At 43.6% G+C, this 24,285-nt stretch overlaps 1 protein-coding gene across 5 annotated transcripts in view; it reads left to right on the top strand.

Annotated features, from left to right (window-relative positions):
* The window catches only part of PTPRD (protein tyrosine phosphatase, receptor type, D), a 367,796-nt gene that overhangs the window by 298,521 nt on the left and 44,990 nt on the right, over window positions 1–24,285 (top strand). For all 5 annotated transcript variants that reach the window (XM_006881300.1, XM_006881302.1, XM_006881303.1 and 2 more), the window contains 2 exons: window positions 6,435–6,554; window positions 7,584–7,738. In XM_006881300.1, the coding sequence (XP_006881362.1) occupies window positions 6,435–6,554; window positions 7,584–7,738 (275 nt within the window). The remainder of the gene's footprint in view (window positions 1–6,434; window positions 6,555–7,583; window positions 7,739–24,285) is intronic.

Below are 24,285 nucleotides of genomic sequence, written 5' to 3' on the forward strand. Positions count from 1 at the left end.
CTCTCCTTCTGTCAACCCTGGTCATTGTCCAGCTCTCTGGTGCATAGCAAGTGATTATGGCCTTTATCAGGCTCACCTTAGTCACCAGAGTGACATCGTTGCTCTTCAATACTTTGGCGAAGTCTCTGACAGCAGACTTTCCCAGTGCAATTCATCTTTTAATTTCCTGGCTGCTGGTACCAAGAGTGTTGATTGTAGAGCCAAGCAAACTGAAGCTCTCAACAATCTCAGTCTCTTCAATCATCTATTATGATGCTGCCGATTGGCCCAGTGATGAGAATCTCTGTCATCCTAGACAGTGATTTTCCATTAGCTTTTGGGTTTGGTTCGTTTTCATTTTTTTAAAAAAAGACTATGTGTTTCTCTTCAGTCACGGTGTCCCTTACATTGTTTATTGCCTGCAGCAAGTCAGCCACTGGCTCTGGAACCTGTTCACACCCAGACTTTCCAAAGTTCCATGAGGCAAATCATTTTGTATCAATGATGCTGCATCCCTGTGGGAAAGCAGGTCTTTGCCCATATGGTCAATAACTATTTGCAGAAAGGAAATGGAGAGGGGGTTTTTTTACAGAAAGCTTCGGGCCATTTCAAGAGAAGCCAGCTTAGGCCACCATTGAGTTGATCAGAAAGTTGGCTGCCACGTGTTGAGAGCCTATGATGTGCCAGCTACTTCCAAGTCAAGTCAAGTGGAAGAAACAGATGGAACTAGAAGTATTTCCCCCAAGAACAGCCAGCAGATTTATTCACTGTACTTCGAGAGATTCCCCATGACAAGCTCCCCAACTACATCCGTTCAAGCAGAATGTATCTTTCTGTGGACTTACGTCTGATTGCCATGAAAAGAGGTAAAATAATAATTCATTCCATTGCTTAACTTTAGCCTTGGCCAACCTGGTCCCTTCACAATAGTGGAGAAATGAAAGCTTACCACATACAAGACGTCACTTCATAATAATTCTGCACCGTTGAGCCAGAAAGTTGAGCTGTCTCATTCCATTTACGTTTCTCATAGAGTTCCTGGACCAGGGTTCCAGGCCACAGCCTTGAAGCCATGTTTCTCTTCCCCTTTTTTTCCTCTCAGCCTTCTCTGACACATAGAATTCTCCAAAGGGACTGGGCCCCCATGGATGAAGGGAAGTCATTTGGAATTTCACAACTATCAGAATATCCTGGAGCATCTTTTTATTCAATCAATAAAGCAAAGAATGTGTCTCTTCTGCCTTATGAGCCTCATTGTCGCGGAGTCTGCTCTGACTTACGGGAACCCTACGTGTCTTGGATGTATCTTTAAGGAAGCGTGACACCATCCACAGGACCTCCAGCTCACTTGAGGTGTCGGTCCATTTCAGAGCGTTGTCCTTTTCACTGGCCTGCTGCCTTTCCCAGCATGATATATTTTCCCAACAGCTGGCCCCTCCTGATAACAGGTCATTCCTTAGGATTCTGCCTAACTTCCATGAATCAGTCAGCAGAGCCTGTGCCTTTGAGTTGTGGTGTTGGAGAAGAATACTGAACATCCCATGGACTGCCAGAAGAACAAACAGTAAGTCTTAGAGAAAGTGCAGCCAGGGTACACCTTTGAGTCAAGGGTGATGAAGCTTCGTCTTACATACTTTGGGCATGTTGTTAGGAGGGACTGAGCCTTAGAAAGGAACATCATCCTTGGAAAGATAGATGAACAGCAGTGGAGAGAAAGACCCTCAACCAGATGTATTGACAGGGTGGCTGTGAGATGATGAGAATGACACAGGAAAGGACAGGGTCCAGAACTGCTGTCCCCGGGGTCATCATGAGTCGTACTGAACTAGATGGCACTTAACGGCAGTGATCACTTCAAAACCAAATAGGAAAAGACAGAATCCAATGGTTCCATTCCTTCATCCCTGACTATTTCTTACAGAGTCAGAGAGAAGTCACTGTTGTCAAGTCAATGCTAACACATGGTGACCTTCGTTCATGTGTCTGAGGCTATAAATCTTAATAGGAGGGGACTGCCCATCTTTCTCCCAGAGAGCAGCTAGTGGGTTCAAGTCAACTTTTCCAATAGCAGACAACACTGAACACACTGCACCACCATCTTGAGAGTCAGAGAAACAACCTGTATTTCTTACCTCTGACATTGAGCTGTAGGCATGAAGCCTCACCCACAGGAATTCTCTAAAAACGGCCTCTGAAGGATTCTCCTGGGAAACATGGGGGAAAGGAAGGCTGTCGTCAGAATAGAACATTTGTTGGTTCATTTGCATTAGCTGATTTGGGAAAAATAGATCTCTAAAACCCTGTTATTCTCTCACGGCATCCCTCCTACTCACTCTACTTCAGAATTTCTGTCTTGTGGTAAAAATCAGAAATTTCCTATAAAGCATGTGACTAAACACCAAAGACTTGGGGGAAATTTGTCAGTAGATTTAAGACCTTTGTAGATGACTCCTGTGTGGAATCTTCAAAGTGCTGAGAAGGTGGTCAGGAGCCGGGGGTGTTGAGGGAGGGGACGGTGGGGAGGGTGCACGTGCGCATGCGTGCTGAGAGAAGGGCCAGGAGGCGTGCCTTCCTGCTTCTGTTGTGACATGTGTGTGTCTGTCTGTCCAGGCTGTTACTCTGTCCATGCTGTTACAGTATTTCTCCTCAACTCCCTGTGAGAAATGTTTATTGACAAAGTGGCAATGTCTAAATAGGGTTGTCTTCTTTTAATCAAGAGATGAATAGCATTGGGAAAGACACCTGTGAGGGACCTCTTCAGAGTACTGAAGAGCAATGACGTCAGGCTGAAGACTAAGGTGTGCCTGATCCAGGCTATAGTCTTCGCAGTTATGTGCTATGCATCGGACAGCTGGACAATGACTAAGGATGATAGAAAGAGAATTGATGCCTTTGAGCTGTGATGCTGGATAGAGTGTTGAATATACCATGGACTGCTAGGAGAACAAACAGGTTTGTCCTAGAGAGGGTGAAGCCAGAATGCTCCCTGGAATCAAGGATTCTGAAGCTTAGTCTGACATACTTTGGGCATGTTACAAGGAGGGACTGGTCCTTGGAGAGGGACATCATGTTTGGCAGAGTGGAAAGGTGGCGCAGAAGAGGAAGACCCTCGATGAAATGGATCGATTCTGTGAGTGGAGTGGTGGGAATGAGTGCATTTGAGATGGCAAGGTTGGCACAGGATAGAACAGCATTTAGAGCTCTTGTATATAGGCTCGCTATGAGTTGCAAGCAAATCGATGGCACATAACAACTTTTAAAACGTTGCTTCCTGTTTTTACATTTACTTTTAAAATATTTTTATTTTGAAGAGGAAGATTAAAGTGATTACTTAAATCGAATACAAATGTATATTTTTTTTTCTTTACCTAGACATTTTTGCATTTGCACCTCAGTACTGTGAGGTGGTGTGTGTGTGTGTGTGTTTCCCCTGAAGAGGATCAGTTTATAGTCAAAGCAATAATAATTGCAGTTTGCAAATTTCTTTTGACACAGTGAAGGGTCAGCTCTGAGTTGGTTGTAACTCGACAGCACACAACAACAACATGATAAATTCACCCTCCATCATCACCCTCACATTGGCAAGCTGAGCCTGCAGCAGGCTCTCAGAGGCTGCAAATTGTCCGTCTTCCTCTGTGGAGCATCTCGTGGATTCAGACTGTCTACTTGTGGGGTGGCAGAGGCACTCCTTAAATTAGACTCTTTCCAGTGTTTCATACCATCTAGGGACAAAGTTGATGTCTACGTGGGATAATAGAGAAAATTTTTTCAAAGGCCATTTGCACTTCTTTTATCCCCATCTCATTTCACCAAAATCTGAATACAGCCAGTCTTTAGCTTTTGAAATACGTTGAGTTTTGTTCATTGCAGTAAATGTGATCCTAAAGATTATTTTGTTGTATTACCGTGTGTGTGTGTGTGCGCGCGCGCGCGTGTGTGCATGTGTGTCCCCGCCATAGATGTATTTGTCCTCATCAGATATGACTTGTTGGTTTTAATATGAAAATAGTGTCATCCCAACTGAAACCGTGAAATGCATTTGCTCTTCTGTCTTTGCTCTGAAGAGCACCTTGTGCGCACTCTCTTGAATATTGCATTGTGGGCCTTCCAGTTATCTTGGGCCTTTGTGGTGAGAGGTGTACTTGTCATCTATGGCACTGCTGAAAGCAGAGCCTTTGATCTAATTCTTGTACTTTTCTCCCATCTACACCAGTGTAAGGTGCCCATAAACTGTAACTCACTTAATGACACCTAATACTAGTAACCATAGTCTGTAGTCAGGGACCTCTACAAATTATTGAGGAGCAATGATGTCATTGTGAGCACTAAGGTGCGCCTGATTCAGGCCGTGTCTTTTTGATCACTTGCTGTGTATCTGAGAGCTGAACAGTGAATAAGGATGACAGAGGGAAAAATTGATGTCTTTGAGCTGTGGTTCTGGATAAGAGTACTGGACATCCCATGGACTGCTAAAAGAGCAAACAGGCATGTTCTAGAGGAGGTACAGCCAGCAGTGCTTCTCAGAGGCAAGGGTGGTGAAGATTCATCTCGCATACTTTGGACCCATTGCTAGGAACAGCTATTTCTTGAAAAGGAACCTAATGCTTGGAAGGTGGAGACACAGTGAAGTAAAGGAAGACTCTCAACCAGGTGGATTCACGTAGTGACTGCATTAGTGGGTGTGAGTATGTCAGAGATTGTGAGGATGGCACAGGATAGGGCAGGGTTCAGATGTGTTGCTCGTAGAGTCACTATGAGTCATTCTTGACTCAAAGGTACCTAAAACAACCACGACCACCACCATAGTAACAGGAACAAAGTCATTGCCATTTAAGTAACACTGGCTCTGTTTACCTGCTGGTCTTCACTGATGATGTCAGATCTAGATCTAGATCTAGATCTAGATAGATAGAGATAGAGATAGAGATAGAAATAGATGTATGTATAGATATGTACGTGTATATATGTATGTATGTATATATCTCTATATCTGTCTCTATCTCTATATCTATATCTCTGTATCTATCTAGATCTAGATCTATCTATTGGAAGGAGGAGTGGCATCCACTTCCGTAATAGCTTGCCTCTGGAAACCCTATGAACCTGGATAGAGGATGAGAGACACCAAGTGTTGAGGACTCTCCTTCATAGGGTCACTATGAGTCGTCTGCGACTCATGGCACATAACAACAGCAACTCTATATATATAAAGCCTGCTAAGTGAAGGGCCCCGCATCTGGTTAGAGAAAGCCTTGAGTTCTCCAAAGAGCAGATGCAATAGCTGTGAAACAGAAAATTGCAGTATTATTCACAGAATGCTACTCATATTTATATTCTGCATAAAAGCAAATAATTATCTAGTAATTCTATTCACTGGACCAAAAAATTCTAGAGTCTAGGATAATAACGCCTTATTGCTTTTGTTTAAATCCAAAGATGTGACTTTGGGGCCTTTCTGTTTCAAGCAGAAAGCGTGTTGCCTGATAGAAATTCGGGCTGAAAGGGTTTTGTTTTACTTAGAGAAAGATGTTTCAGTTGGTGCCAGTTAGAAATTGTGCTCCTTTTCCATTTAATTTGAGATAGAAAGGGTGGATATATTCTGATCTATGGCTTTACTAAAAAATACAGAGCTATGTTTGTCCTTTCTCATTAGTCGTCTAACGCTAACAGGCACATTCAGTAAATTTGACGCTTACTTTGGACTTGAAATTATTCTCTGTGCGTGTTCAGCTAATTGGGTTGAATACCTTTTATGGGCTTGTGTTCAACACCCTGTAGAAACTGTAGATTGTTCCTTACAAATGATTGAGTTTTAAATTATTTAAACTTTACACTGCTAGTATATGACCTTTTGTAACTGTTTTTAAAGAACACTTATCTCTTTTCTCCCTAGACATTACAGATTTAATTCATTTGGGGTAAAAGCACCATTTATGTATTTAAAAAAAAAAAATGATGTCCTGGGGATAATTTATTTTGTTTCAATAGATTTAGAAATTATTTCTCCATTTCTTTAAACCAGCATATTTGGAAATCCGTGTAACTCAAAATGGAATAGTTTATGTCTTACCAATCTTGGTGGATGATTGCTAACCAGTTTAAATGCCAGAACGTAATCTTCCCAATGCAGTGCTTGATGTCCTGAATCCCACAGCAGATCTCCGTTCTCTGAGCACTCTGACGGTTCAGATACCTCTTTCCGGATTTTACTCAGCTGTGATCTGCAACTTATTTTTTCTTCTCCCGCAGGAAAATTGAATCTGCTCCCACTTAGTATTCCTACCAGTTTGAAAAATGTTGTTTATGTTGGCATCTGCGCAGTCATTTACATATATTGGGATAACAAGAATGTGAGCCAGAGAAAGATCAACTAGAAATGAAATGCAGAAAGACTGCTTTCCTTCAACTCCAGGGGAAATGGAGGTGCCTCTGAATGTGCCGCTTGTTTCTTCTAGGTGAAGTGTGACCAGTACTGGCCCAGCCGAGGCACCGAAACCCACGGGCTGGTCCAAGTCACGCTGCTCGATACTGTGGAGCTGGCCACATACTGCGTTCGAACATTTGCACTTTACAAGGTTTGCTTTTTGTTTGCTGCCTCTCTTCCCCTTCTCCATTATTTAAAGAAAGCTGCTTTTGAGAAATCAGCTCTCACAGGCCTTTCCTTAAATCTTGATCCCTCTGGCAGTGGTGAAGAATGAAATAATTCTTCCATTATCGCTCAGCAATTTTTCTCCCAGTCTGGCCGATTTATCAGGAAAAGATGAGACTCTTGCTCTGAAGCAAAGTTTCAGCAAATAAAGAATAGATGAGGAAGAACTAGTGCTCCCGTAACATGTAACAGGAGCGCTTCTGGTAGTTAAACCTGACAAATGGACTGCTCCTCACGTAAGCATTTTATCTTCTGGAGCAGGTCCTTGTCATTTCCAAAAAGCTCAAGGTTCTTATTTGCACAAAGCGAGTATTCTCAAAGAAGTGAGTCTATGGGGAGGAATTAAGACACCTCCTTTTAGTGCTACCCTTTCCACTTATTATTCTTTACATTAAGGTTTCATTGTGCATGGTGAAAGTTTGCACAGCAAAGCGGGTTCCCAATGGGCAATTTCAACACCAGTTGCCCAGTGACATTAGTTCAGTTTTCCACAGTGTCTCACATTCTCTTTAATTGTTTTCTGGTTGTTCCCCTTCCCAGTGGTCTAGTTTCCCTTTCTCCTTATCTTCTTAGCATTTGAGTAATTGCTGAGCTTTTCGATTCTTATCAATGTTTGGTACTTTTCCATAGAGCACTGTATTTATGAGTACTGTACTTTTCCTGTCAGCTATTTCACCAAAGTAGACCTTCAGGGACAGTTTCAATTCCAAGTTTGAAGAGTATCTAGGGTGATTATCTTGAGGAGCCCCCAGTGTCAACTGGCCCAGTAGGTCTGGACTTGCTGAGAATTTGAGTTCTGTCCCACATTTTCCTCTCTTTCTATAAGGGTGCATTTATGGGCCCCAATCAGGACAGTGGATAATTAGGCATCATACAGTTTTTCTGATGCACATTTTTTTTTGTTGAAATCTGAGGAGAGGAAAGCAGGATTTTAACCTGTGTTTTTATTTCCCAGAATGGTTCCAGCGAGAAAAGAGAAGTGAGGCAGTTCCAGTTCACGGCATGGCCAGATCACGGCGTTCCAGAGCACCCGACGCCCTTCCTAGCTTTCCTGCGAAGAGTCAAAACCTGCAATCCTCCAGACGCAGGGCCCATGGTTGTGCATTGCAGGTAAGGACCTCACAGGGCCCTTGGCTTCCTGGCAGCCAGAGTGGTAATGAGGAAACAGAATGCGAAGTTGTTCCTCTTTGGGTGTTTCTTTAGCATTTGTTGTCACTGGAGGACAGTGAATAATTTGATAAAGACTTCTTTGACCTTTTTTTAGTCAAAAGAGGCCTGTTGTGATGTCATCAGAAACCGTTGATAAAGATGCATGTTCAGAGTCCACTGGAGATGATAGGCAGTTGTGATTCATTGTTGTTTTTCTTTGGGGGCACAGGGAAATCAGAACATATACACGTAATTAATCCATTGGATATGAACTATTGTACATAGGAATTCTGTCAGTCACAGGCAACCCAATGGCACATACAACAGCAACATGTGACCATTAAATACATAAGACATAAGAGAATTGGTAATTACCCTTATAATGTAAGTGAATTCCCACCTGCTATCTGGGGATTATTCTTAAAGTATGTGTATGAATTGACAAGTCTTTGTAGGCTGGGCTGAAATTACCCTCTTACTGTTCATATGGAAAATAAAAATTCACTCAACAAAATAATATTGTAAATATGAAAAAAATCAAGGGGAATGTCTTACTACTGAGAGATGCCCTTTGCACATCAGTATTATCGAGCCATTTGGACCTAAGAGAGTAATTGACTTTTTAAAAAATTGCTTAGTAAAATACATTTCTGCTTTGTCAGATGTTATTTTGTAGAATTGAAGGTTCTGGCCAATATTTCTCTTGATAGGTGTCATTTATCATTATTTTTTTCTCATTGAATTTTGACTACTACTCTCACTATCATAATCAGGTTCTATTACATATGTATGTGTACAGAAACATATCTATATTCCTATATACATATTTTTAATGTTAAACTTTAATTTTTTAATTCTTTGGATTAACTGAGTTACTATGAAATATCTTTACTTACTAAAGCTGTGCTTAAGGTACCTAGTTAGTTTCTATTAATGTGAAGCAATCATATAGTTCTTGTAAATTGACACCAGGTTTTTTTTAGTAATTAAAATGAGAAAATACAGCTTCTTGCATAGATAAGTAAAATTGGAGTGTGGAGATACATGCAAAAGGCACAGAAACATCTATCATAAATTACTTATATCACAAATTTATAGCAAAATTCTCTTTCACACCCTGTGTGTGTGTGTGTATATATATATATATATATATATATTATACTCACACACAGTCCACTGTAATAGCAGAGAGCCCAGGAATAGTTCAAAAGATGAGAAGGTATCAAAACCCTTATTTCTGCAAAAATGGGAAGACAGTGGGCGTATTAGAGTAGAAGCAATCAAATTTGCTAAACAGTGGTCTAGAAATTCCAACAGAGTAATGTTTTTCTTTCCCTTTTCCAGAAATGTTTTTCCAATAAAACCCACTAAGTGCATCGCCCTCTCTTTATATAGCATTTCACAAATTCCAGAGCACTTGCCCATACTTTATTGTGTGCGATTTTTAGAATAACATCACTACAGGACATTAGAAGAGGAAACTAAGAGGTGTTACAGGGTTTGCTTTGTGTTGAAATAAACAACAACAAACTAAACAACAACAACCAAAAAAAAAAAAAAACCAACCCGTTTACAAGGCATGGATTCTGACTCAGGGTGACCCGTGTTTGCAGAGCAGAACTAAACTGCTCTCTGGCTGTGACCTTAGAGAAGCAGGATTCCAGTCCTTTCTTTCAGGGCACCTGTGGGTGAGTTTGAAATGCCAGCCCTCGAGGTAGGAGCCCTTCACTGTTTGACTTCTAGTTGAACCGTTGAGCTAAGAGTTATAGAACAGGGTGGAGCCTTGTGTCTCCTGTCTTGTGGCCTCTCTAATCAGCACAGGGACCTTTGAGGACCAGTCACTAGGTGACAGTTTTCTTTGTGATTCCAAGTCACTAAAAGTTATCATTATTCCTTGGAGCAAATACTTTTGCATTGGTGACTGCAGAGACTGGGCCCTCTGCCTGATGGTTTTGGGTCCAGTACTAGATGCTAATCTATAGACTTTGCTGGGCACGCCCCTTTCCAGGCCTCAGAGAACCTGTGAGGCTGGTTGAAAAGAAACCTGGTATAATGGAAGCTGACTTTTATTACTAAAGTTATTAGAAGATGCTTTGAGAAGGCACTTGGCAGTGAAGTAAACATACTGGAAGTGTGTTTCTCCTGAAGAAGTGCTACTGTGATATGTCAAATGGCAAAAATGCCGCTTATGCTCTGTTTATCATGAGCAAGGGGACAAGTCTTCTGCTACGTTTCTTGAAGAGTTCTGAGAAGATTGCAAGCAAGTAGAAGAAGGGAGAAGATTGGTACTATCGTCTACTGTCTGTTCATCACCTGGCTCAGGAGACCTTACATACAAGGAAAAGAGGTACTGCTGGTCCTTCGCCATCCCTGTGACCATATGCAGAGTGAGTCATTGTCACACATAAGGCTTTCATTGGTTGACATTTACAACGAGATCCCATGCCATTCTTCTGAGTCTGTCTTAGTCTAATGCTCTGTTGAAAGCTGGTCAACATCCCAGCATACCAGAAGCCTCCACTGGCAGGCGGTGGCTGTGCTGAGCTGTAAAAGTCTGATTTTGAGAAATAACCCCTCTACACACATACACAAACACATACACACGCACACAAAGCCGCTTGGACTCACCTCTGAGTGTCTGGACTCCTCGGGAGAAATCCGGAAATCAAGATGAATGTTCAGAGTTAATGGATGCTGACGTTTCTAAGTGCTGCGCCCGAGGCCCTGCAGAAACTATGAAGAGACTATGTATTGAAACAAACAACGGAAGAGTAAGTAAATTGGTGGAAGAGATTTGTTATTGATGTTGAAACAAAGGAAGAGGTGCAGCATAAACTGAGCTTTGCGCAATACGCTGAGATCACCCAGTGATAATTCCGTGTGTCTGCTGTGAAATCTTCGCCTCTTCACTAGCAGCCATGTCAACATGCTATTACCGAAGAGACCATCAAGAACCCTTGACTCACATACAAGACGGTTAACACGTGAGAGTGTCATCATCCCACCAGAGCAGCGGCATGAAGTCCCCCACATACAGTGACTCCTGAAGTATCACAGAATTGCTAGTTTCAAAACCATCTCTAAGCAGGAAGGAACTGGGTGAAAAAAGTCCCATCAGCCAAATCACAGAAGAAAGCTGGTCACGCTTACCAAGATCATGTTGCAGAGATCCATACAAAATACTTGGGGATCTATCTATTTCAGGGGAGCACTGGTGATTTAGTGGTAAAGAATTGCGGGGCTGACACAGAAGCACATGGCTTGAACCCACCAGCTGCCCCATGGGAGAAGAATGAGCAGTCTCCTCCCACGTGATTCAGTGCCTCCGAAAACCCACTGGAGGGTCAACGGTGGGTCGGTCAAGACTCAACGGTACACAACAGCTATTTCATGTTGTCTTTTCTCTCATGATGTACTCGGAATTTTTATCTGTAATAGATAAATAGGGACAAAGTTGTCGAGAGTGGTGAAACAATGAAAGAATTCTCACCTCCCGTGCAGGAGACTCGGATTCAATTCCCAGCCAGTGTCCCTCGTACACAGCTACCATACAGGGTCACCATGTGCTGGATCTGGTTTAAACAATAGGTTTAATCACAGATTGAATATTATTTTAATGCGCTGCCAAGTTGCCTGCAACTCACCGTGACCCTACATACAATAGATCAGAACCCCACGCTATCCTGAGCCAGTCTCACCGTCTCCAACACACTACCCTCATTATCCCAATGACTGTGTCAATCCCTCTCCTCCGGAGTCTTCCTCTCCTGCACTGTCCCTCCATCATTCCAAGCATTACATGCTAACTGGAAGTCCTGGGGTTCAGTAGTTCGAATCCACAAGACATATTCCATGGAGGCTAGCCACTTACTGTGATGCTGAAGAGGTTTCAGGAAGATTCCAGACTAAGAACTAGAAAGAAAGACCTAATTCTCTCCTTCCAAGTAGCCAGCAGTGAAAACTCTCCAATGCCGATGACCTGATTCTGTTGTATGTGGAGTCCTAGTGAACTGGAAGCTGACCTGTCGGCAGTAAACAGCAACATGAGGCAAACTCAAGTGTTTCAAACACATACCTTAAAAATGGAGGTTATTATAAGAGAGATCAGTAGAGATTTAATAAAAAAAAATAGGCAACAATGCTAGAGGGAGCGGGAAAGCGTTTCTGGAGGGTTCTGTCTGATAATAGGTGTTGTTGTTAGATGGCTTTGTTCCAACTCATTAACAGTGTCAGTGCATCTAGTTGAGGGTCACCACGTTCTTCATTGACCTTACCACGTCTCCCAGGTTGGGTCCCTCCTGATACACAGAGTCTTCCCGTCCTTGATTCTATAGCATTCCAGCGATAGTTCCTTCTTCTGCAAATCCATGGCATCTTCAGTATTCCCCACCAACACCATCATCTGAGTATATCGGTGGTTTATCTGCGTTCCAAATGTGATTGGTGTCCAGCTTCCACATGCATAGGAGGAGACTGAAAATACTGACTCGGGTCAGGCACACTTTAGTCTTCAGAATGACATCTTTACTTTAGTAGTAGTAGTAATAGTAGCAGTAGTGGTACTTTTAATGAAAATTTACAGAGTCTTTGTATTTTCCACTCATTCATTTTCTCCCTGCCCCTAGTTTGCTCTTCTCTTTGAAAAGTAAAAGAAAACTTCTTTCATTGTTACACAATCCCTCCCCCAAGTCCACTCCACTATGCAGCCTTTGTTCTAAACTCATGTCATGACATCTTTACTTTTTAACCCTTTAAAAAGTCTTTTGTTACAATTTTGTCCTTCGGAATACATACTTTGATTCTTTGAGTCCTAGTGATACACACATTGATTGTGGATGTAAGTAAATTGAAATCTTTGACCCCTTCCCATTTTCCTCTGTTTTTCATGTTTCTTTTAGTCCAATTGTGAAGATTCTTATCTTTATGTTAAGTTTTAGTCCATGTTCAAATGATCTCTAAGTCCCAGGTTGTTAATGAGTCTCCCTCCAGTGCTGATGTCATGTTCTTCATTCAGCCCTGCTTCTTGGAGTATTTACTCAGCATACACATTGAATATGTATGGTGAAAGGGTACAAGTCAGGTGGATACCTTTCCTGACTTTAAACCACGTAAACCCCTTCCTTCACTCAAACAACTGCTAGTTGATCTAGGTACATGCAGGTTCTGCATGTGTACAATTAAGTGTTCTGTAATTCCCATTCTCCGCAGCTTGGTCCTTAATTTGTATTAGTGCCTCCACATTCCAGTGCCTGTGCATAGTCAATGTGTTCACACTGGTAAACATCTTTCTAGCATTCTTTACTTTTAGTCAAGAACCATCTTACTTCAGCAATAGTATCTAGACATCTTGAATTTGCCTTGTGGATAAAGTAATTTAAAAAGAAAACTAGATTCCTGGCAATCATTTCAAAGGATCTCTTAAAGGCTACTTGCCCCATCCACCCAAGGATGGTCAGTCTTTGTCTCATATACCTCGGGCCTGTTATCAGGAGAGTCCAGTAACTGAGAAAGGACAACAGGCTTGGAAAAGTCACCAATGAGCAAAAAAGAGCAAGACCTTTCCCTGCCCTGTGACCGCACCAGTGGGCTTAAGCCAAGGGGAGATTGCGAGGATGGGACAGGGTCAGGCAGCATTTCCCTCTCTTGTTCATAGTCTTTCTATTAATTGAGACCAACTTCAGTGACAGCTAATAACAGCAGTGTTGTTATTATATGCCGTGGAGTCGCTTGTGACTCATAGCGACCCTATATGTACAAGAGCCCTAAACCCTGCTTTATCCTGTGCCAGTTGCACTGCCTCTGACAGAGCAATCCCGATTACCCCAGTCACTGAATCAATCCACCTCAGAGGGTATTCACCTCCTGTGCTGTCCCTCCACCCTCCCAAGCATGATGTCCTTCTCCAAGGACCTGTCTCTCCTTACAACATGCCCAAAGCATGTCAGATGAAGCCCCAGAATCCTTGCCTCCAAGGAGCAGCCTGGTTTAACCCTCTCTAGGGTGAATCTGTTTGTTTTCTTAGCAGTCCATGATACACCCAATACTATTCTCCAGCACCAAAGCTCAAAGGCATCAATTCTCCTTCTATCCTCCCTAGTCATTGTCCAACTCTCTGATGCATAACAAGTGATTGCAAAGATCCTTTAAAACGTTCATATCATAGACTCAAGCTCATCTTCAAAACTAGAAGGAATAGGACTTAAAAGGCAGATGGAGACCCGTAATGTCAAACTGTGGGAGCCTAATCAAAACCTTATGGAAATCTGTGATTAGAAAGTATCTCATAATTCAGCCTTCTCATGATTCACTTTGATTTTGCCTATGAACGCACCACTAAAATCACTCTTTATATCCTGTTCACAACATAACCATGGACTTCTAAGAATCCACTTAGTATTTAGCAAAATAGCCTTTTCAAGGTCAAAACAATTTGGAAAATGTTGAAAAGACCTTGTGATGCAAAGAACCAGTGCGTGCCGTGGAAAATGTTAATGCATTTGAAATAGTCATCCTAAATTTCATTCTTTATTCTTCCCAAAGTTCCATTCAAATGTCTCTTCAGACATCACATCCACAAAGATGGCCAGAGCTAGGAATAGCTTTGAGATGCTGACAAGGGTGAGCCCTGGACCCATTTCTTTTTAAAGCTGGGATTGATTTTCACGTGTAAATGAAGTAATTGGAGAAGCTAGCTTTCTGTAAATGAAAGACTGGATTGTTTATTAAAAAAAAATACCAGCATCTTTGGATGAGAAAATGGGTGGGACATCCAAATTATGTCCTCATTCATGGAAACAGTTTAAGGTGAGGAGACAATTAGACCATGTGGAAGCTATTATGCCAGGTTCCGTTCCTCTGTGCCAAATTTGTGGATAAAAAAACCTCACGTTCTTAGCTAATGAAACAACGTGGTGATGGAACGCAGAAGGCCAGCTGTTTGGTGTTTTGAATAGTACAGTCACACAGAGAAAATTGCCTTACCTTCTATTACCTACTATTGAAATAGTTTAAAGAAAATTGAACCAAAAGAAAACATGAAGAGGGATTAACGGTGGCCTCCAATAGGTGGAACATGTAAAACCCAAAACCAACCTTCACCCTCTCCATACAATGCCAGTAGCACCCCTTCTCCTCATTGTAACAACCAATTAGGTCTTTACGATATATTGCCATGTATCTTTGTAAGGGAAGAAAAATCACCCTCATGTGAGAACCTTTGATATATGGTAATGATCAGGAGAGAGAGTGTGTGTGTGTGTGTGTGTGTGTGTGAGAGAGAGAGAGAGAGAGAGAGAATGAACATATGCATTGAAAAGGTCTGTCGACACCACCAGTTGCCATTGACTTGCTTCTGGATCATAGTGACCCGGGCATGTCAGAGTGAACTGTGAACTGTGCTCCATAAGATTCTCGGTGGGATATTTTTGGGAAATAAGTCTCTTTGCCTTTTTTCCCAAGATGTCTCTGGATGGACTTGAACCACCAACCTGTCGCTGAACAAATGAACATACTAACTACTTGTGTCACTCAAGGATTTCAACCAAATGATAACCAGAAAAAACTAAACTCTGCCATCCAAGTGTTGGATCACCCTCCATCTGGTTTCTGATGCTGTAGATTTTTATGGGAAACGATGGCCTAATCTTGCTCATTTGGAGCTGATGGATTTGAACTGTCAACCTTTTGATTAGCAGTCCTGCACTTAACACGCTAGATCATAGGGGTTCCTTTGTTAGCCTTCCTTAACTATCTTACCCTGGAAAAGAGGATAGCATCCTTATTTTTAACATTTGGATAACTTCTGCTTGCGGCTTACTGTAATAATCCTAAGACATCCAGAGCCAAGAATCAATTTGTCAAGAATACAGAGGAGTAGGTTCATTACTTAAGAAATCACCCACAAGTATTCCCTGCCTTAAGGACCAAAGACTTGGCTCTCGATGATCCTGGCAATTACAGAATAAAATAAATCTACCTTCTGTACATGGCAACTTTGTTCCAGTAAATTTTCAACCTCCTATGGTATCTACTTTTAATGCCCACATTCTCCGAGGCTGATAGGTGATAGGCTTGTGGCTGTGATCTCAGTCTCATGGTTTCATATGCTGCTCAGGATTCTGGACAGAAGAATCAGCCTTAGGAATGCCCTGAGGTGCCTCGTGACTCAGGAACTGTCCCTCTTCTCAGCGTTTCACTACCTTGGGTATAAGTGAAGGCAGTGCTTCAGGGCCTCCCACAGCCTCACAAATCCCAGGTGTGCCGGAGCCCTTTGCGCGAGCTGCTGTGTCAGTCCTCGGGGAGGGTCCCCCTCTTTTCAGCTGACTCTAACGAAGATCAGTCCCTACTGATTAAGTGTCCCCTCTTCCAAGGGGCACTCTGGCTGTGGTCCATGACACACTGCAGCAGGTTCTGGTTTCTGGTGGTTCCGTGGGTTGAAGGAGGGTCTTGGGCTGGATTCCCTGAGCTCTAGCTTCTGAGCAGCAGGAGGGTGGAGAGATCTGGCGTCCGCGTGCTCGTGTTCACACGAGCTGTCACTCTCACTTGGTATCTCTCTGCTTCTCCATGGCTGCCACCCTGATTTGGTGATCTCAGGATCATCACGTGACCTTTAGAAGCCCAGGCTTGGACGTCATATTCATCACTCCAACTGCATTGTTCTGATCTCTGCAAATCCCCAAACTGAGACGCCAGGGCATCAGAAGCAGAGTCCCCTCCCAGTGAGACGAAGCACACCTCCAGCCTGGGGAAAGTCTACTTCTTCTCTTTCATGATTGCTTCCTCATTTCCCCCCCCCCCGGAATATCAGCTCAGTGTGGTGTTAACTCTCTTCTTCATCCTAGCTCAAAGCGATTTCCTCCATGTCCTAATTCAAGATCTACAGGGTTAATTAATGGGCGGGACCCTAGCAGGAATATACCCTTCATTTATTGTGAGTCAGAGGAGGGACATTTCAGGATTCCTGGGCTACCCACTCCCCACACCACCACCACCCCTTTATCTTTTAATTCCAGTTGAATAAAGGGGAAAGAAAATGCTGTAAAGCTGGACTGGAACAACATGCCCGTGGACTTGCTGGACTCCAGTCTTCAGACCACAGTCCATTTTGCCCACTGCATAAAGATCTTTGTTTTACTCCCATTAATTTTATTATGGAATCCTTTAACGTTTCCAAGGAAGTTAGAAACATAATCCAAAAGTGTTTGTATAATGGGAAAAGGTACCACGTTTCCCAGTGAGATGCGCAGAATAAGGAACTTTGAAAGAGTGTTTGTTATCACGGTGCCGGCTGTCCTCATGGGGACCTTAACGTCTAATAAAGGAAACGTCACAGAATTTGGTGACTAGAGTCCACTAACTATTTGGTCAGTCCCTCACGTAGGAGCTGTCCTCGTTCCCACTGACCATCGGTGTTACCAACCCTGATGGCCTTTTCTGGACACTGGTCTTTGTCCTGAATGTGCTGGTTGAAGATCTCACCATTTTCAAGTATTAGAGCCACTCAAGTGTCACTGATTTACAAAAGCATGTTGCTTAAAAGTGGGCTGATGAAGAGCCTGGGAACTGTGAGCCCAGAAACTGGCCAACAGTCAGGTGCCTCAGGAGAACAGGAGCCACAGGCGATGGAAGACAGTGCCAGGAGAAGGTGACGTGTCTGAGAGACGCAAACCCACCTTTGTCCTCCTGCCTGGGGATGTGACATCAGGAACCACTTCCCACCACCAAATACTGTTTTGCACTATCTTTGGTCTCAACTCCGTTGCTGTGTTGGGGCTCAGTCACTCCCCAGGGGCCCTGGCCTGGCCCTGCCACCAAGATATGAGGTGTTCCTATGCCTGGGAGGCTCCTTGTCTGCATGTCCTCCTCTGAAGTGCCAGACAAGTCCAGCAGCTGCTGTTAAGTGTTCCTTCTTTTGAATGAAGTGGGGAGAAGTACAAGAAAAATGTGTCAATACTGTTGATCTCCTGGAACCAGAATAAAAAACTACATGTGATGAATTGTCCAATAGGCACCCAGGTGCCACCTCCCCATTTGTAAAGCACATTGCAGTGAATGAGAATCCATTTCCTGGAGCTGTTACCATAAAGTAAACCATATTCTATGGTAGTTGTGTGACAGTTTGAGCCACCCAGAGCTCCCACACTGGGTCTGTGCTATTTTTTGCATCCACATCCCCTTTGCTTCTGACCGTGCCATCTGCTGGCTTCGTTTGTATTTTGTTCACATACTCACAGTGTTTGTTCTACGGCCAGATCTCGCTGTGCAAAACTCGGAAGCCATTCATGTAAATAAGCAAATGTTTTGCAAGCATTTTTAAACCCGTCGCCTTGATAAATAGCATTAATAAGGTACGTTTGAGCCTCTAAAGGAAGTACAGCTGCTGAAAGAATGTCTTGCTGGACAAATGTAGGAAGTGACACCCGGATCAGAAGAGAGGAATCCCTTTGGAAAAAGAAGCCTTCAGACAGCAGCATTCTTCATGCTGAAACCAAAGTACGTGATGACCAGCCGAAGGCAGTGAAATAGCTCTTTGCATAAAACATACCTGGGACGGGGAGGAGGGTCTTAAAAATCTTCACTGAATCACCAGACCTCCCACATGACCTACTCTACCCTCCGACTCAATCAGAGCATGACGGGGGTCAACCTGCTGTCTCATTGATCTCCTTGTCTTAATTGCTTGGTGTTGTTATAACGCAAACGCAGCAGGCAAGTTGGTGAAGTTAGGTGCTGTGACTCACAGCGGCCTCGTGGACAACAGACCTCAGCAGTGCTGTAGTTCCAGATAACTGCAGCAAGGAGGTACCACGATAGAGCTGGTCACACGAACGCTTTCGTTTCCAGCCCGTATCAGTTTGTTGGCTCAAGAGGAAGTAGGGTCCAGGGCTGTCCTACATAGGTCACTGTGAGTCACAAGAGATTCGATGGCACATAACAACAACATACAGAAGTCTGTTCAAGAAGGTCTGAAGGAGGGTTGCATTATATATTACACAGCAAACAGAAGGTTAACGGTGCTACCGGGGAGTTAGATGGGAAGTCTGCTTCCGTGAAGATTTATAGTTCAGAACACGCAGTGGAGGGTTGTTGTGAGATAGAATCAGCTCAATGCCAGTGGGTCTGGGTGTTTGGGAAGTGTTCTGTTAAGTGTGTGACAGCATCATGGAGAAGTTACAAACTTTCTAAGAATGACCAGCGTGTGACAGAAGGACCGTGAAGTGAGCGCGTGCTGTTGGGAGAACAGTGCCAGCAGACTTGCTTAACACGGGGTTGCTACAGAACTTCAATTCATGAAAAACACAGTACACATGAAGTCTCAAACAGAAGCCCCCCAAAAAACAGACTGTGCCAGTACTACAAGGCGGTGGCTTTCAGGAACAGATTTTTATTTTCTCAAAGTTCTGGAGGTTAGAAATCTTAATCAGTGGCTCAGCCTGCCCATGTGAGGTTTGGGGGGTTGTGTGTGTGGGGGGTGTGTGTGTGTATGTGTGTGTGTGTGTGTGTACACACAAATCTTTGTCTTTTGTAGACTTTTCTAAAACTCAGAAGTGATTGGGTTTAGGACCCACCCTACATTGATAGGACCTCAGGTGGTAACAGTACGTATGGAAAGACCTACATGATATATCTCTACTGATGTGGTCTGCTCTACCCAAGTCCAACCAGTGAAATCCCACATAACTGCTTCATGACAACAACTTGACTAGTGTCTTGTCGAACCACTGAGAACCACAAGTCCACCAGGTTTGCACACTGCATTAACCTTCACACTCTATTTCTCACTCTTCTCTCATCAGCACCAAGACTTACTGCTGTCGAGTTGGTCTGCTCTCATAAATAACCAACCCTCCTTTGGGTTTCTGAGACTGTAAATCTCAAAGGAGGAGACGATCCCTCTTTTTCCCTCAAAGGAGCTGGTGGATTCGAACTGTCAGAAGTGTGTAACCTTTCCCCTTGCACCCTACAGACTTAGCTCCCAGAGCTCCTCTCTTTAGCCCAGGGAACTGCTGTGCTTTTTTCCCTCCCAGGAGTGGAGGAGAGGACAGCAATCTCAGTGAACCCCAAAATTGAGTGCAGTTGTCCAGTCTCCAAAGTAGGCCCAGATCTGAGCACAGGCCCGTTTGGCTTCTTTCTGCCTGCCCCCAGACTTGTTACCATTGCTACCAGGCTAATTCTTTCTTGATTTGTTTTTCCCTGACCCTTCCCAAGTTTGTTTGTCAGCAGCAATTCTGAGTGGCTTTTCCTGTCTGGATTTGCAGCTCACTGCAGAGGCCTATGGCCATAGGGAAGAGGGCTCAGTGGCGGTAACTACCGCTTATCACTAAACCAGAGCTGATCCAGAGATTTGACGTTATCTGTTGCCCGAGTGCAGATTTTTGGAGGATGCTGGTTTCTTGATTACTTGGCCCTTTAGGACTGAGTTCTTAGAGAGTATTCTAGATGACTAGCAAAGATAAGGAGATAGTGGATGCTCCCACGGTCGGGCGCAGTTGTAAACCTCTAAATTGCATCAAGACCCAGAGTTTCAGATTTTAATGAGGACAGAGGAGGACTAACTCGGTGTCTCAGAATAGGAGCTGTGTTTTTCACAAGTCCTTACATCCTAGGGAATAAAACCCAAGCTATTTCTAAACCTGTTCATAAATAGTAATGAACTTCAAAATGTGAGGCATTCATGACTGTCCTGCATCTTTAATCCCTTAAGTGTGCTAATAACATGACTCTGAATCGCATGTCTCTCGTTGCATACTTTGGAGCCGAGAAACAGTAACCACACACAAATCCATGTATGTATGCATGTGCCACACATGTATGTGTGTTTATAAAGGAGTCCTGGTGGTAGAGCGTATTACATGCTAACTGGAAGTCCTGGGGTTCAGTAGTTCGAATCCACAAGACATATTCCATGGAGGAAAGATAGACAGTGTTATCCCTTAAGGAGGTATAGCTTTGGAAGCTTTCTGGAGGGTGATCATAAAATTGACATAAAGAAAGTGGCCTTGTGTTTTGGAGATCATGTATGTGTATTCAATATGGACAGCATATTATGGACCACCAAGAGAACAAACAGATCTGTCTGAGAGAAGGTGACCCAAGTTTCTCCTTGGAGGCAAGGATTTTTAAGCTCTGTCACTGTCTTGGGCATGTGGCCAGGAAGGACCAGTTCTTAGAGAAGCACACCTGCTTGGAATGATGGAGGGACAGTGCAGGAGAGGAAGACTCCGGAGGAGAGGGATTGACACAGTCTTTGGGATAATGAGGGTAGTGTGTTGGAGACGGTGAGACTGGCTCAGGATAGGGTGGGGTTCTGATCTATTGTATGTAGGGTCACGGTGAGTTGCAGGCAACTTGACAGCACATAAAAATAATATTCAATCTGTGATTAAACCTATTGTTTAAACCAGATCCAGCACATGGTGACCCCGTATGTCTCAGTATAGCACCCTTCCCCAGGATTTTCTTGGCTTTGACCCCTAGTCAATTCACCCAGCTTTCTGCAGAGCCCTAGGTAGATTTGAACCACAGACTTTTCATTTAGCGATCCATCATGAACACCCTTTATCACCTAGACCCTTTTCTGTTTGATACTTACTGGTGGTATGTGCCGTCGAGTCAGAGCCAACTTCTAGCTGACCCTCCAGCAGGTTTTCAGAGGCTGTAAATTGAGCAGAGGGAGATTGCTCTTCTTTTTCTCTCAGAGCTGCTGGTGGATTTGAATCGCCTGTTTTGGGTTTGGCAGCATAACTCTCTATCCACGAGTCACCAAACCCCGCTGATTCTGCTGCTGCTGTTATGTTCCATCAAGTTGAGTAGGACTCATGACTCTATATAAACAATGGCTCTGGACCTTGCCCTCTCCTGAGCCAACCTCACCGTCTGTGATACATCTTCCCCCATTGCCTCAGTCAGTGTGTCAGTCTGTCTTAGCTCTTCTGTGCTGACCCTCTACCCTTCCAAGCATGATGTCTTTCCAGAGACTAGCCCCTCCTGGCCATATGCTCAAAGCATGTTAGAGCCTCAAAATCCTTGCCTCCAGCTTTGCCCTCTCCATGACAGATCTGTTTGTTCTCTTGGCCGTCCATGATATGTTCTCCAGCACCACAACCCAAAGGCATCAATTCTTCTTCTGTCATCCTTTGTCATCGTCCAGCTCTCTGATGCGTAGTGAGTAATTGCAAAGACTTTGGCCTAGATCAGGCACACCTTAGTCTTTAGACTGACATTTTTGCTCTTTAGCACTCGAGATTCTAGACAGCACATTTTTTCATTGCAACTTGTCTTTTGATTTCCCAACTTCTGATGCCAAGAGCATTGATTGTGGATCCAAGCAAAATGAAATCAGCGACTTCAATTCTTTCTCCCACTATCATAATACTGCCTATTGGCCTGGTGGTGAGAAACTTTGTTTTCTTGATGTTGAGCTTCAATCCATACTGAAGACTGCAATCCCTGACCTTCTGCAGCAGATATTTCCATTAAACTCTATAAGTGTTTTAAAACTCTTCAGTTTTGGTCAGCAAAGTTGTGTTATCCGCATGATACAAGTTGTTGATGGGCCTTCCTCCAATCCTGATGCCACATAAAGTTTTCATAAAGTCCAGCCTCCTACATGATGTGTTCCACTTGTAGATTGAAAAGGTATGGAGTAAAGACACATCCCGGATGCTCTCCTATCTTGATTTTTTTAATGTTCCCTTATTCTGTCTGGACAGCAGCTTTGGGTCTTGGTATAGGTTTCACATGTGCTCAGTCAGGCGTTCTGCAGATCCCATTCTTTCCAACATTAGCCGCAGTTTGCTGTGAGCTACAAACACCGTTGCGTAGTCACTGGAGTGCCCCGAAAGTCTGTGAGTTCCCGCAGGGGTGTGTTGGGTAAATTACTTCTGGATGAAGGGAAGGGTAAGTTCAAATCCATCAGTTGCTCCACGGAAGAAGGACCTGGCAGTCAGCTTTTGTAGAGATTTCAGCCTTAAAAACTCTGTGTCCCGTGGGGTGGCTGTGCGTTAGGATCACCTGGGTGCTGATGGGTGATGGGTGAAGTGTGTGCTCTTCTGTCGTTTTCCCATTGTTGTGTTTTTCCTCTAGGAAGGTAGGAATCATTTTATGTTGATGAGGTTTCTGCTCATTTGCCAAAGATTATCTTCAATACAAGAGAAATTGGATAAATTTGGGTAGCTTAGTCATTTGTTTACTGTTGTTATTATTATCTGGCATTTCAGCTTCGTGGCAACCATACTAAGGGATTTTCTCTTAATACCTTCAGCTGCAGTCCAGACCTGGGCTCACACATGGGCGTTAATTCTGAGCATAATTCATTTTGTCCACCTCCACCCAATTCCAATTCCAATTCCAATCAGTTGGGCAGCACGCTGGCCTCATGCTGTTACTTGCATTTGAAAACCCTACCCAATCATGTTACAAACCACAAAAGCCCTTTCTAGCCTCTGGTTAACATCGAATCCCTCTTCTTGTGTGTCTGAAAATGATTGACCTGGTTTCAGCTTATTTTCTCTGATGTACAGCAGCTTGAAATTCACTTGTTATCTCGCTTCAATTAAACTCAGGCTTATTGGTTTGCTGAGTACAATCAGAAAGCCACAGATTATAGAAACTATTTCCAGAAGTCAGAGCACTGCTCTGTGCACGCGGTCCAGTGAGGAGGGATATGTATGCATGCCTTTGTTGCCTTTCTCTTCCTTAGACTCTGAGGGATAAACACATTTTACAAATCTGAGATAGCAATTCCACATAGGAGCCTTTTTAAGCGAATTTTTGGGACGTATGCAAGACACAAAGAGGCAGCCATTCCAAAGGCAGTTCTCACACCTTCTTGCTTCATTCTCCGCCTCACTTCCAGGTGGGCGGCCGTATCACACAGCATTCCTCTGGCCCTGCTTTGTGTTATACTGCCTGCCATCACACTTTGCTTATGATACAAGAAACTGAGATCCAGGCCTACCGATAGCAGTTAGGTCACTAGTTCTGTGCAAGAGACATTCACCCCTGAAGACCCTGCACCCACTTCAGCTCCCACAGTGCCCTCAAGTGTATTCCACCTCAATCTGCTTGGCTCCACGGTCAACACTCTTGGCACCAGTAGCCAGGCAAAAAAAAACATACTGCGATGAGGAAGTCTGCTATTAGGGACCTCTCCAGGATACTGAAGAGCAATGGTGTCACTCTGGAGACTAAGGTGCATCTGATACAGACTATGGTCTTTGCAATCACTTGTTATGCATCAGAGAGTTGGACAATGACTAGGGATGATAGGAGGAGAATTGATGCCTTTGGGCTGTAGTGCTGGAGAAGAGTATTGGGTGTATCATGGACTGCTAAGAAAGCAAACAGATTCATCCTGGAGAGGGTTAAACCATACTGCTCCTTGGACATATTGTGAGGAGGGGCCGGTCCTTAGAGAAGGACATGATGCTTGGGAAGGTGGAGGGACAGCGAAGGAGGGCAAGAAAGCTCCAACCCAGCCAGTGTGCCGTGAAAGAGAGGGCTGGTGA

This window comes from Elephantulus edwardii, unplaced genomic scaffold (genome assembly GCF_000299155.1).
Source record: "Elephantulus edwardii isolate Elephantulus edwardi_28Jun2011 unplaced genomic scaffold, EleEdw1.0 scaffold00014, whole genome shotgun sequence".
Taxonomy (NCBI): Eukaryota; Metazoa; Chordata; class Mammalia; order Macroscelidea; family Macroscelididae; genus Elephantulus; species Elephantulus edwardii.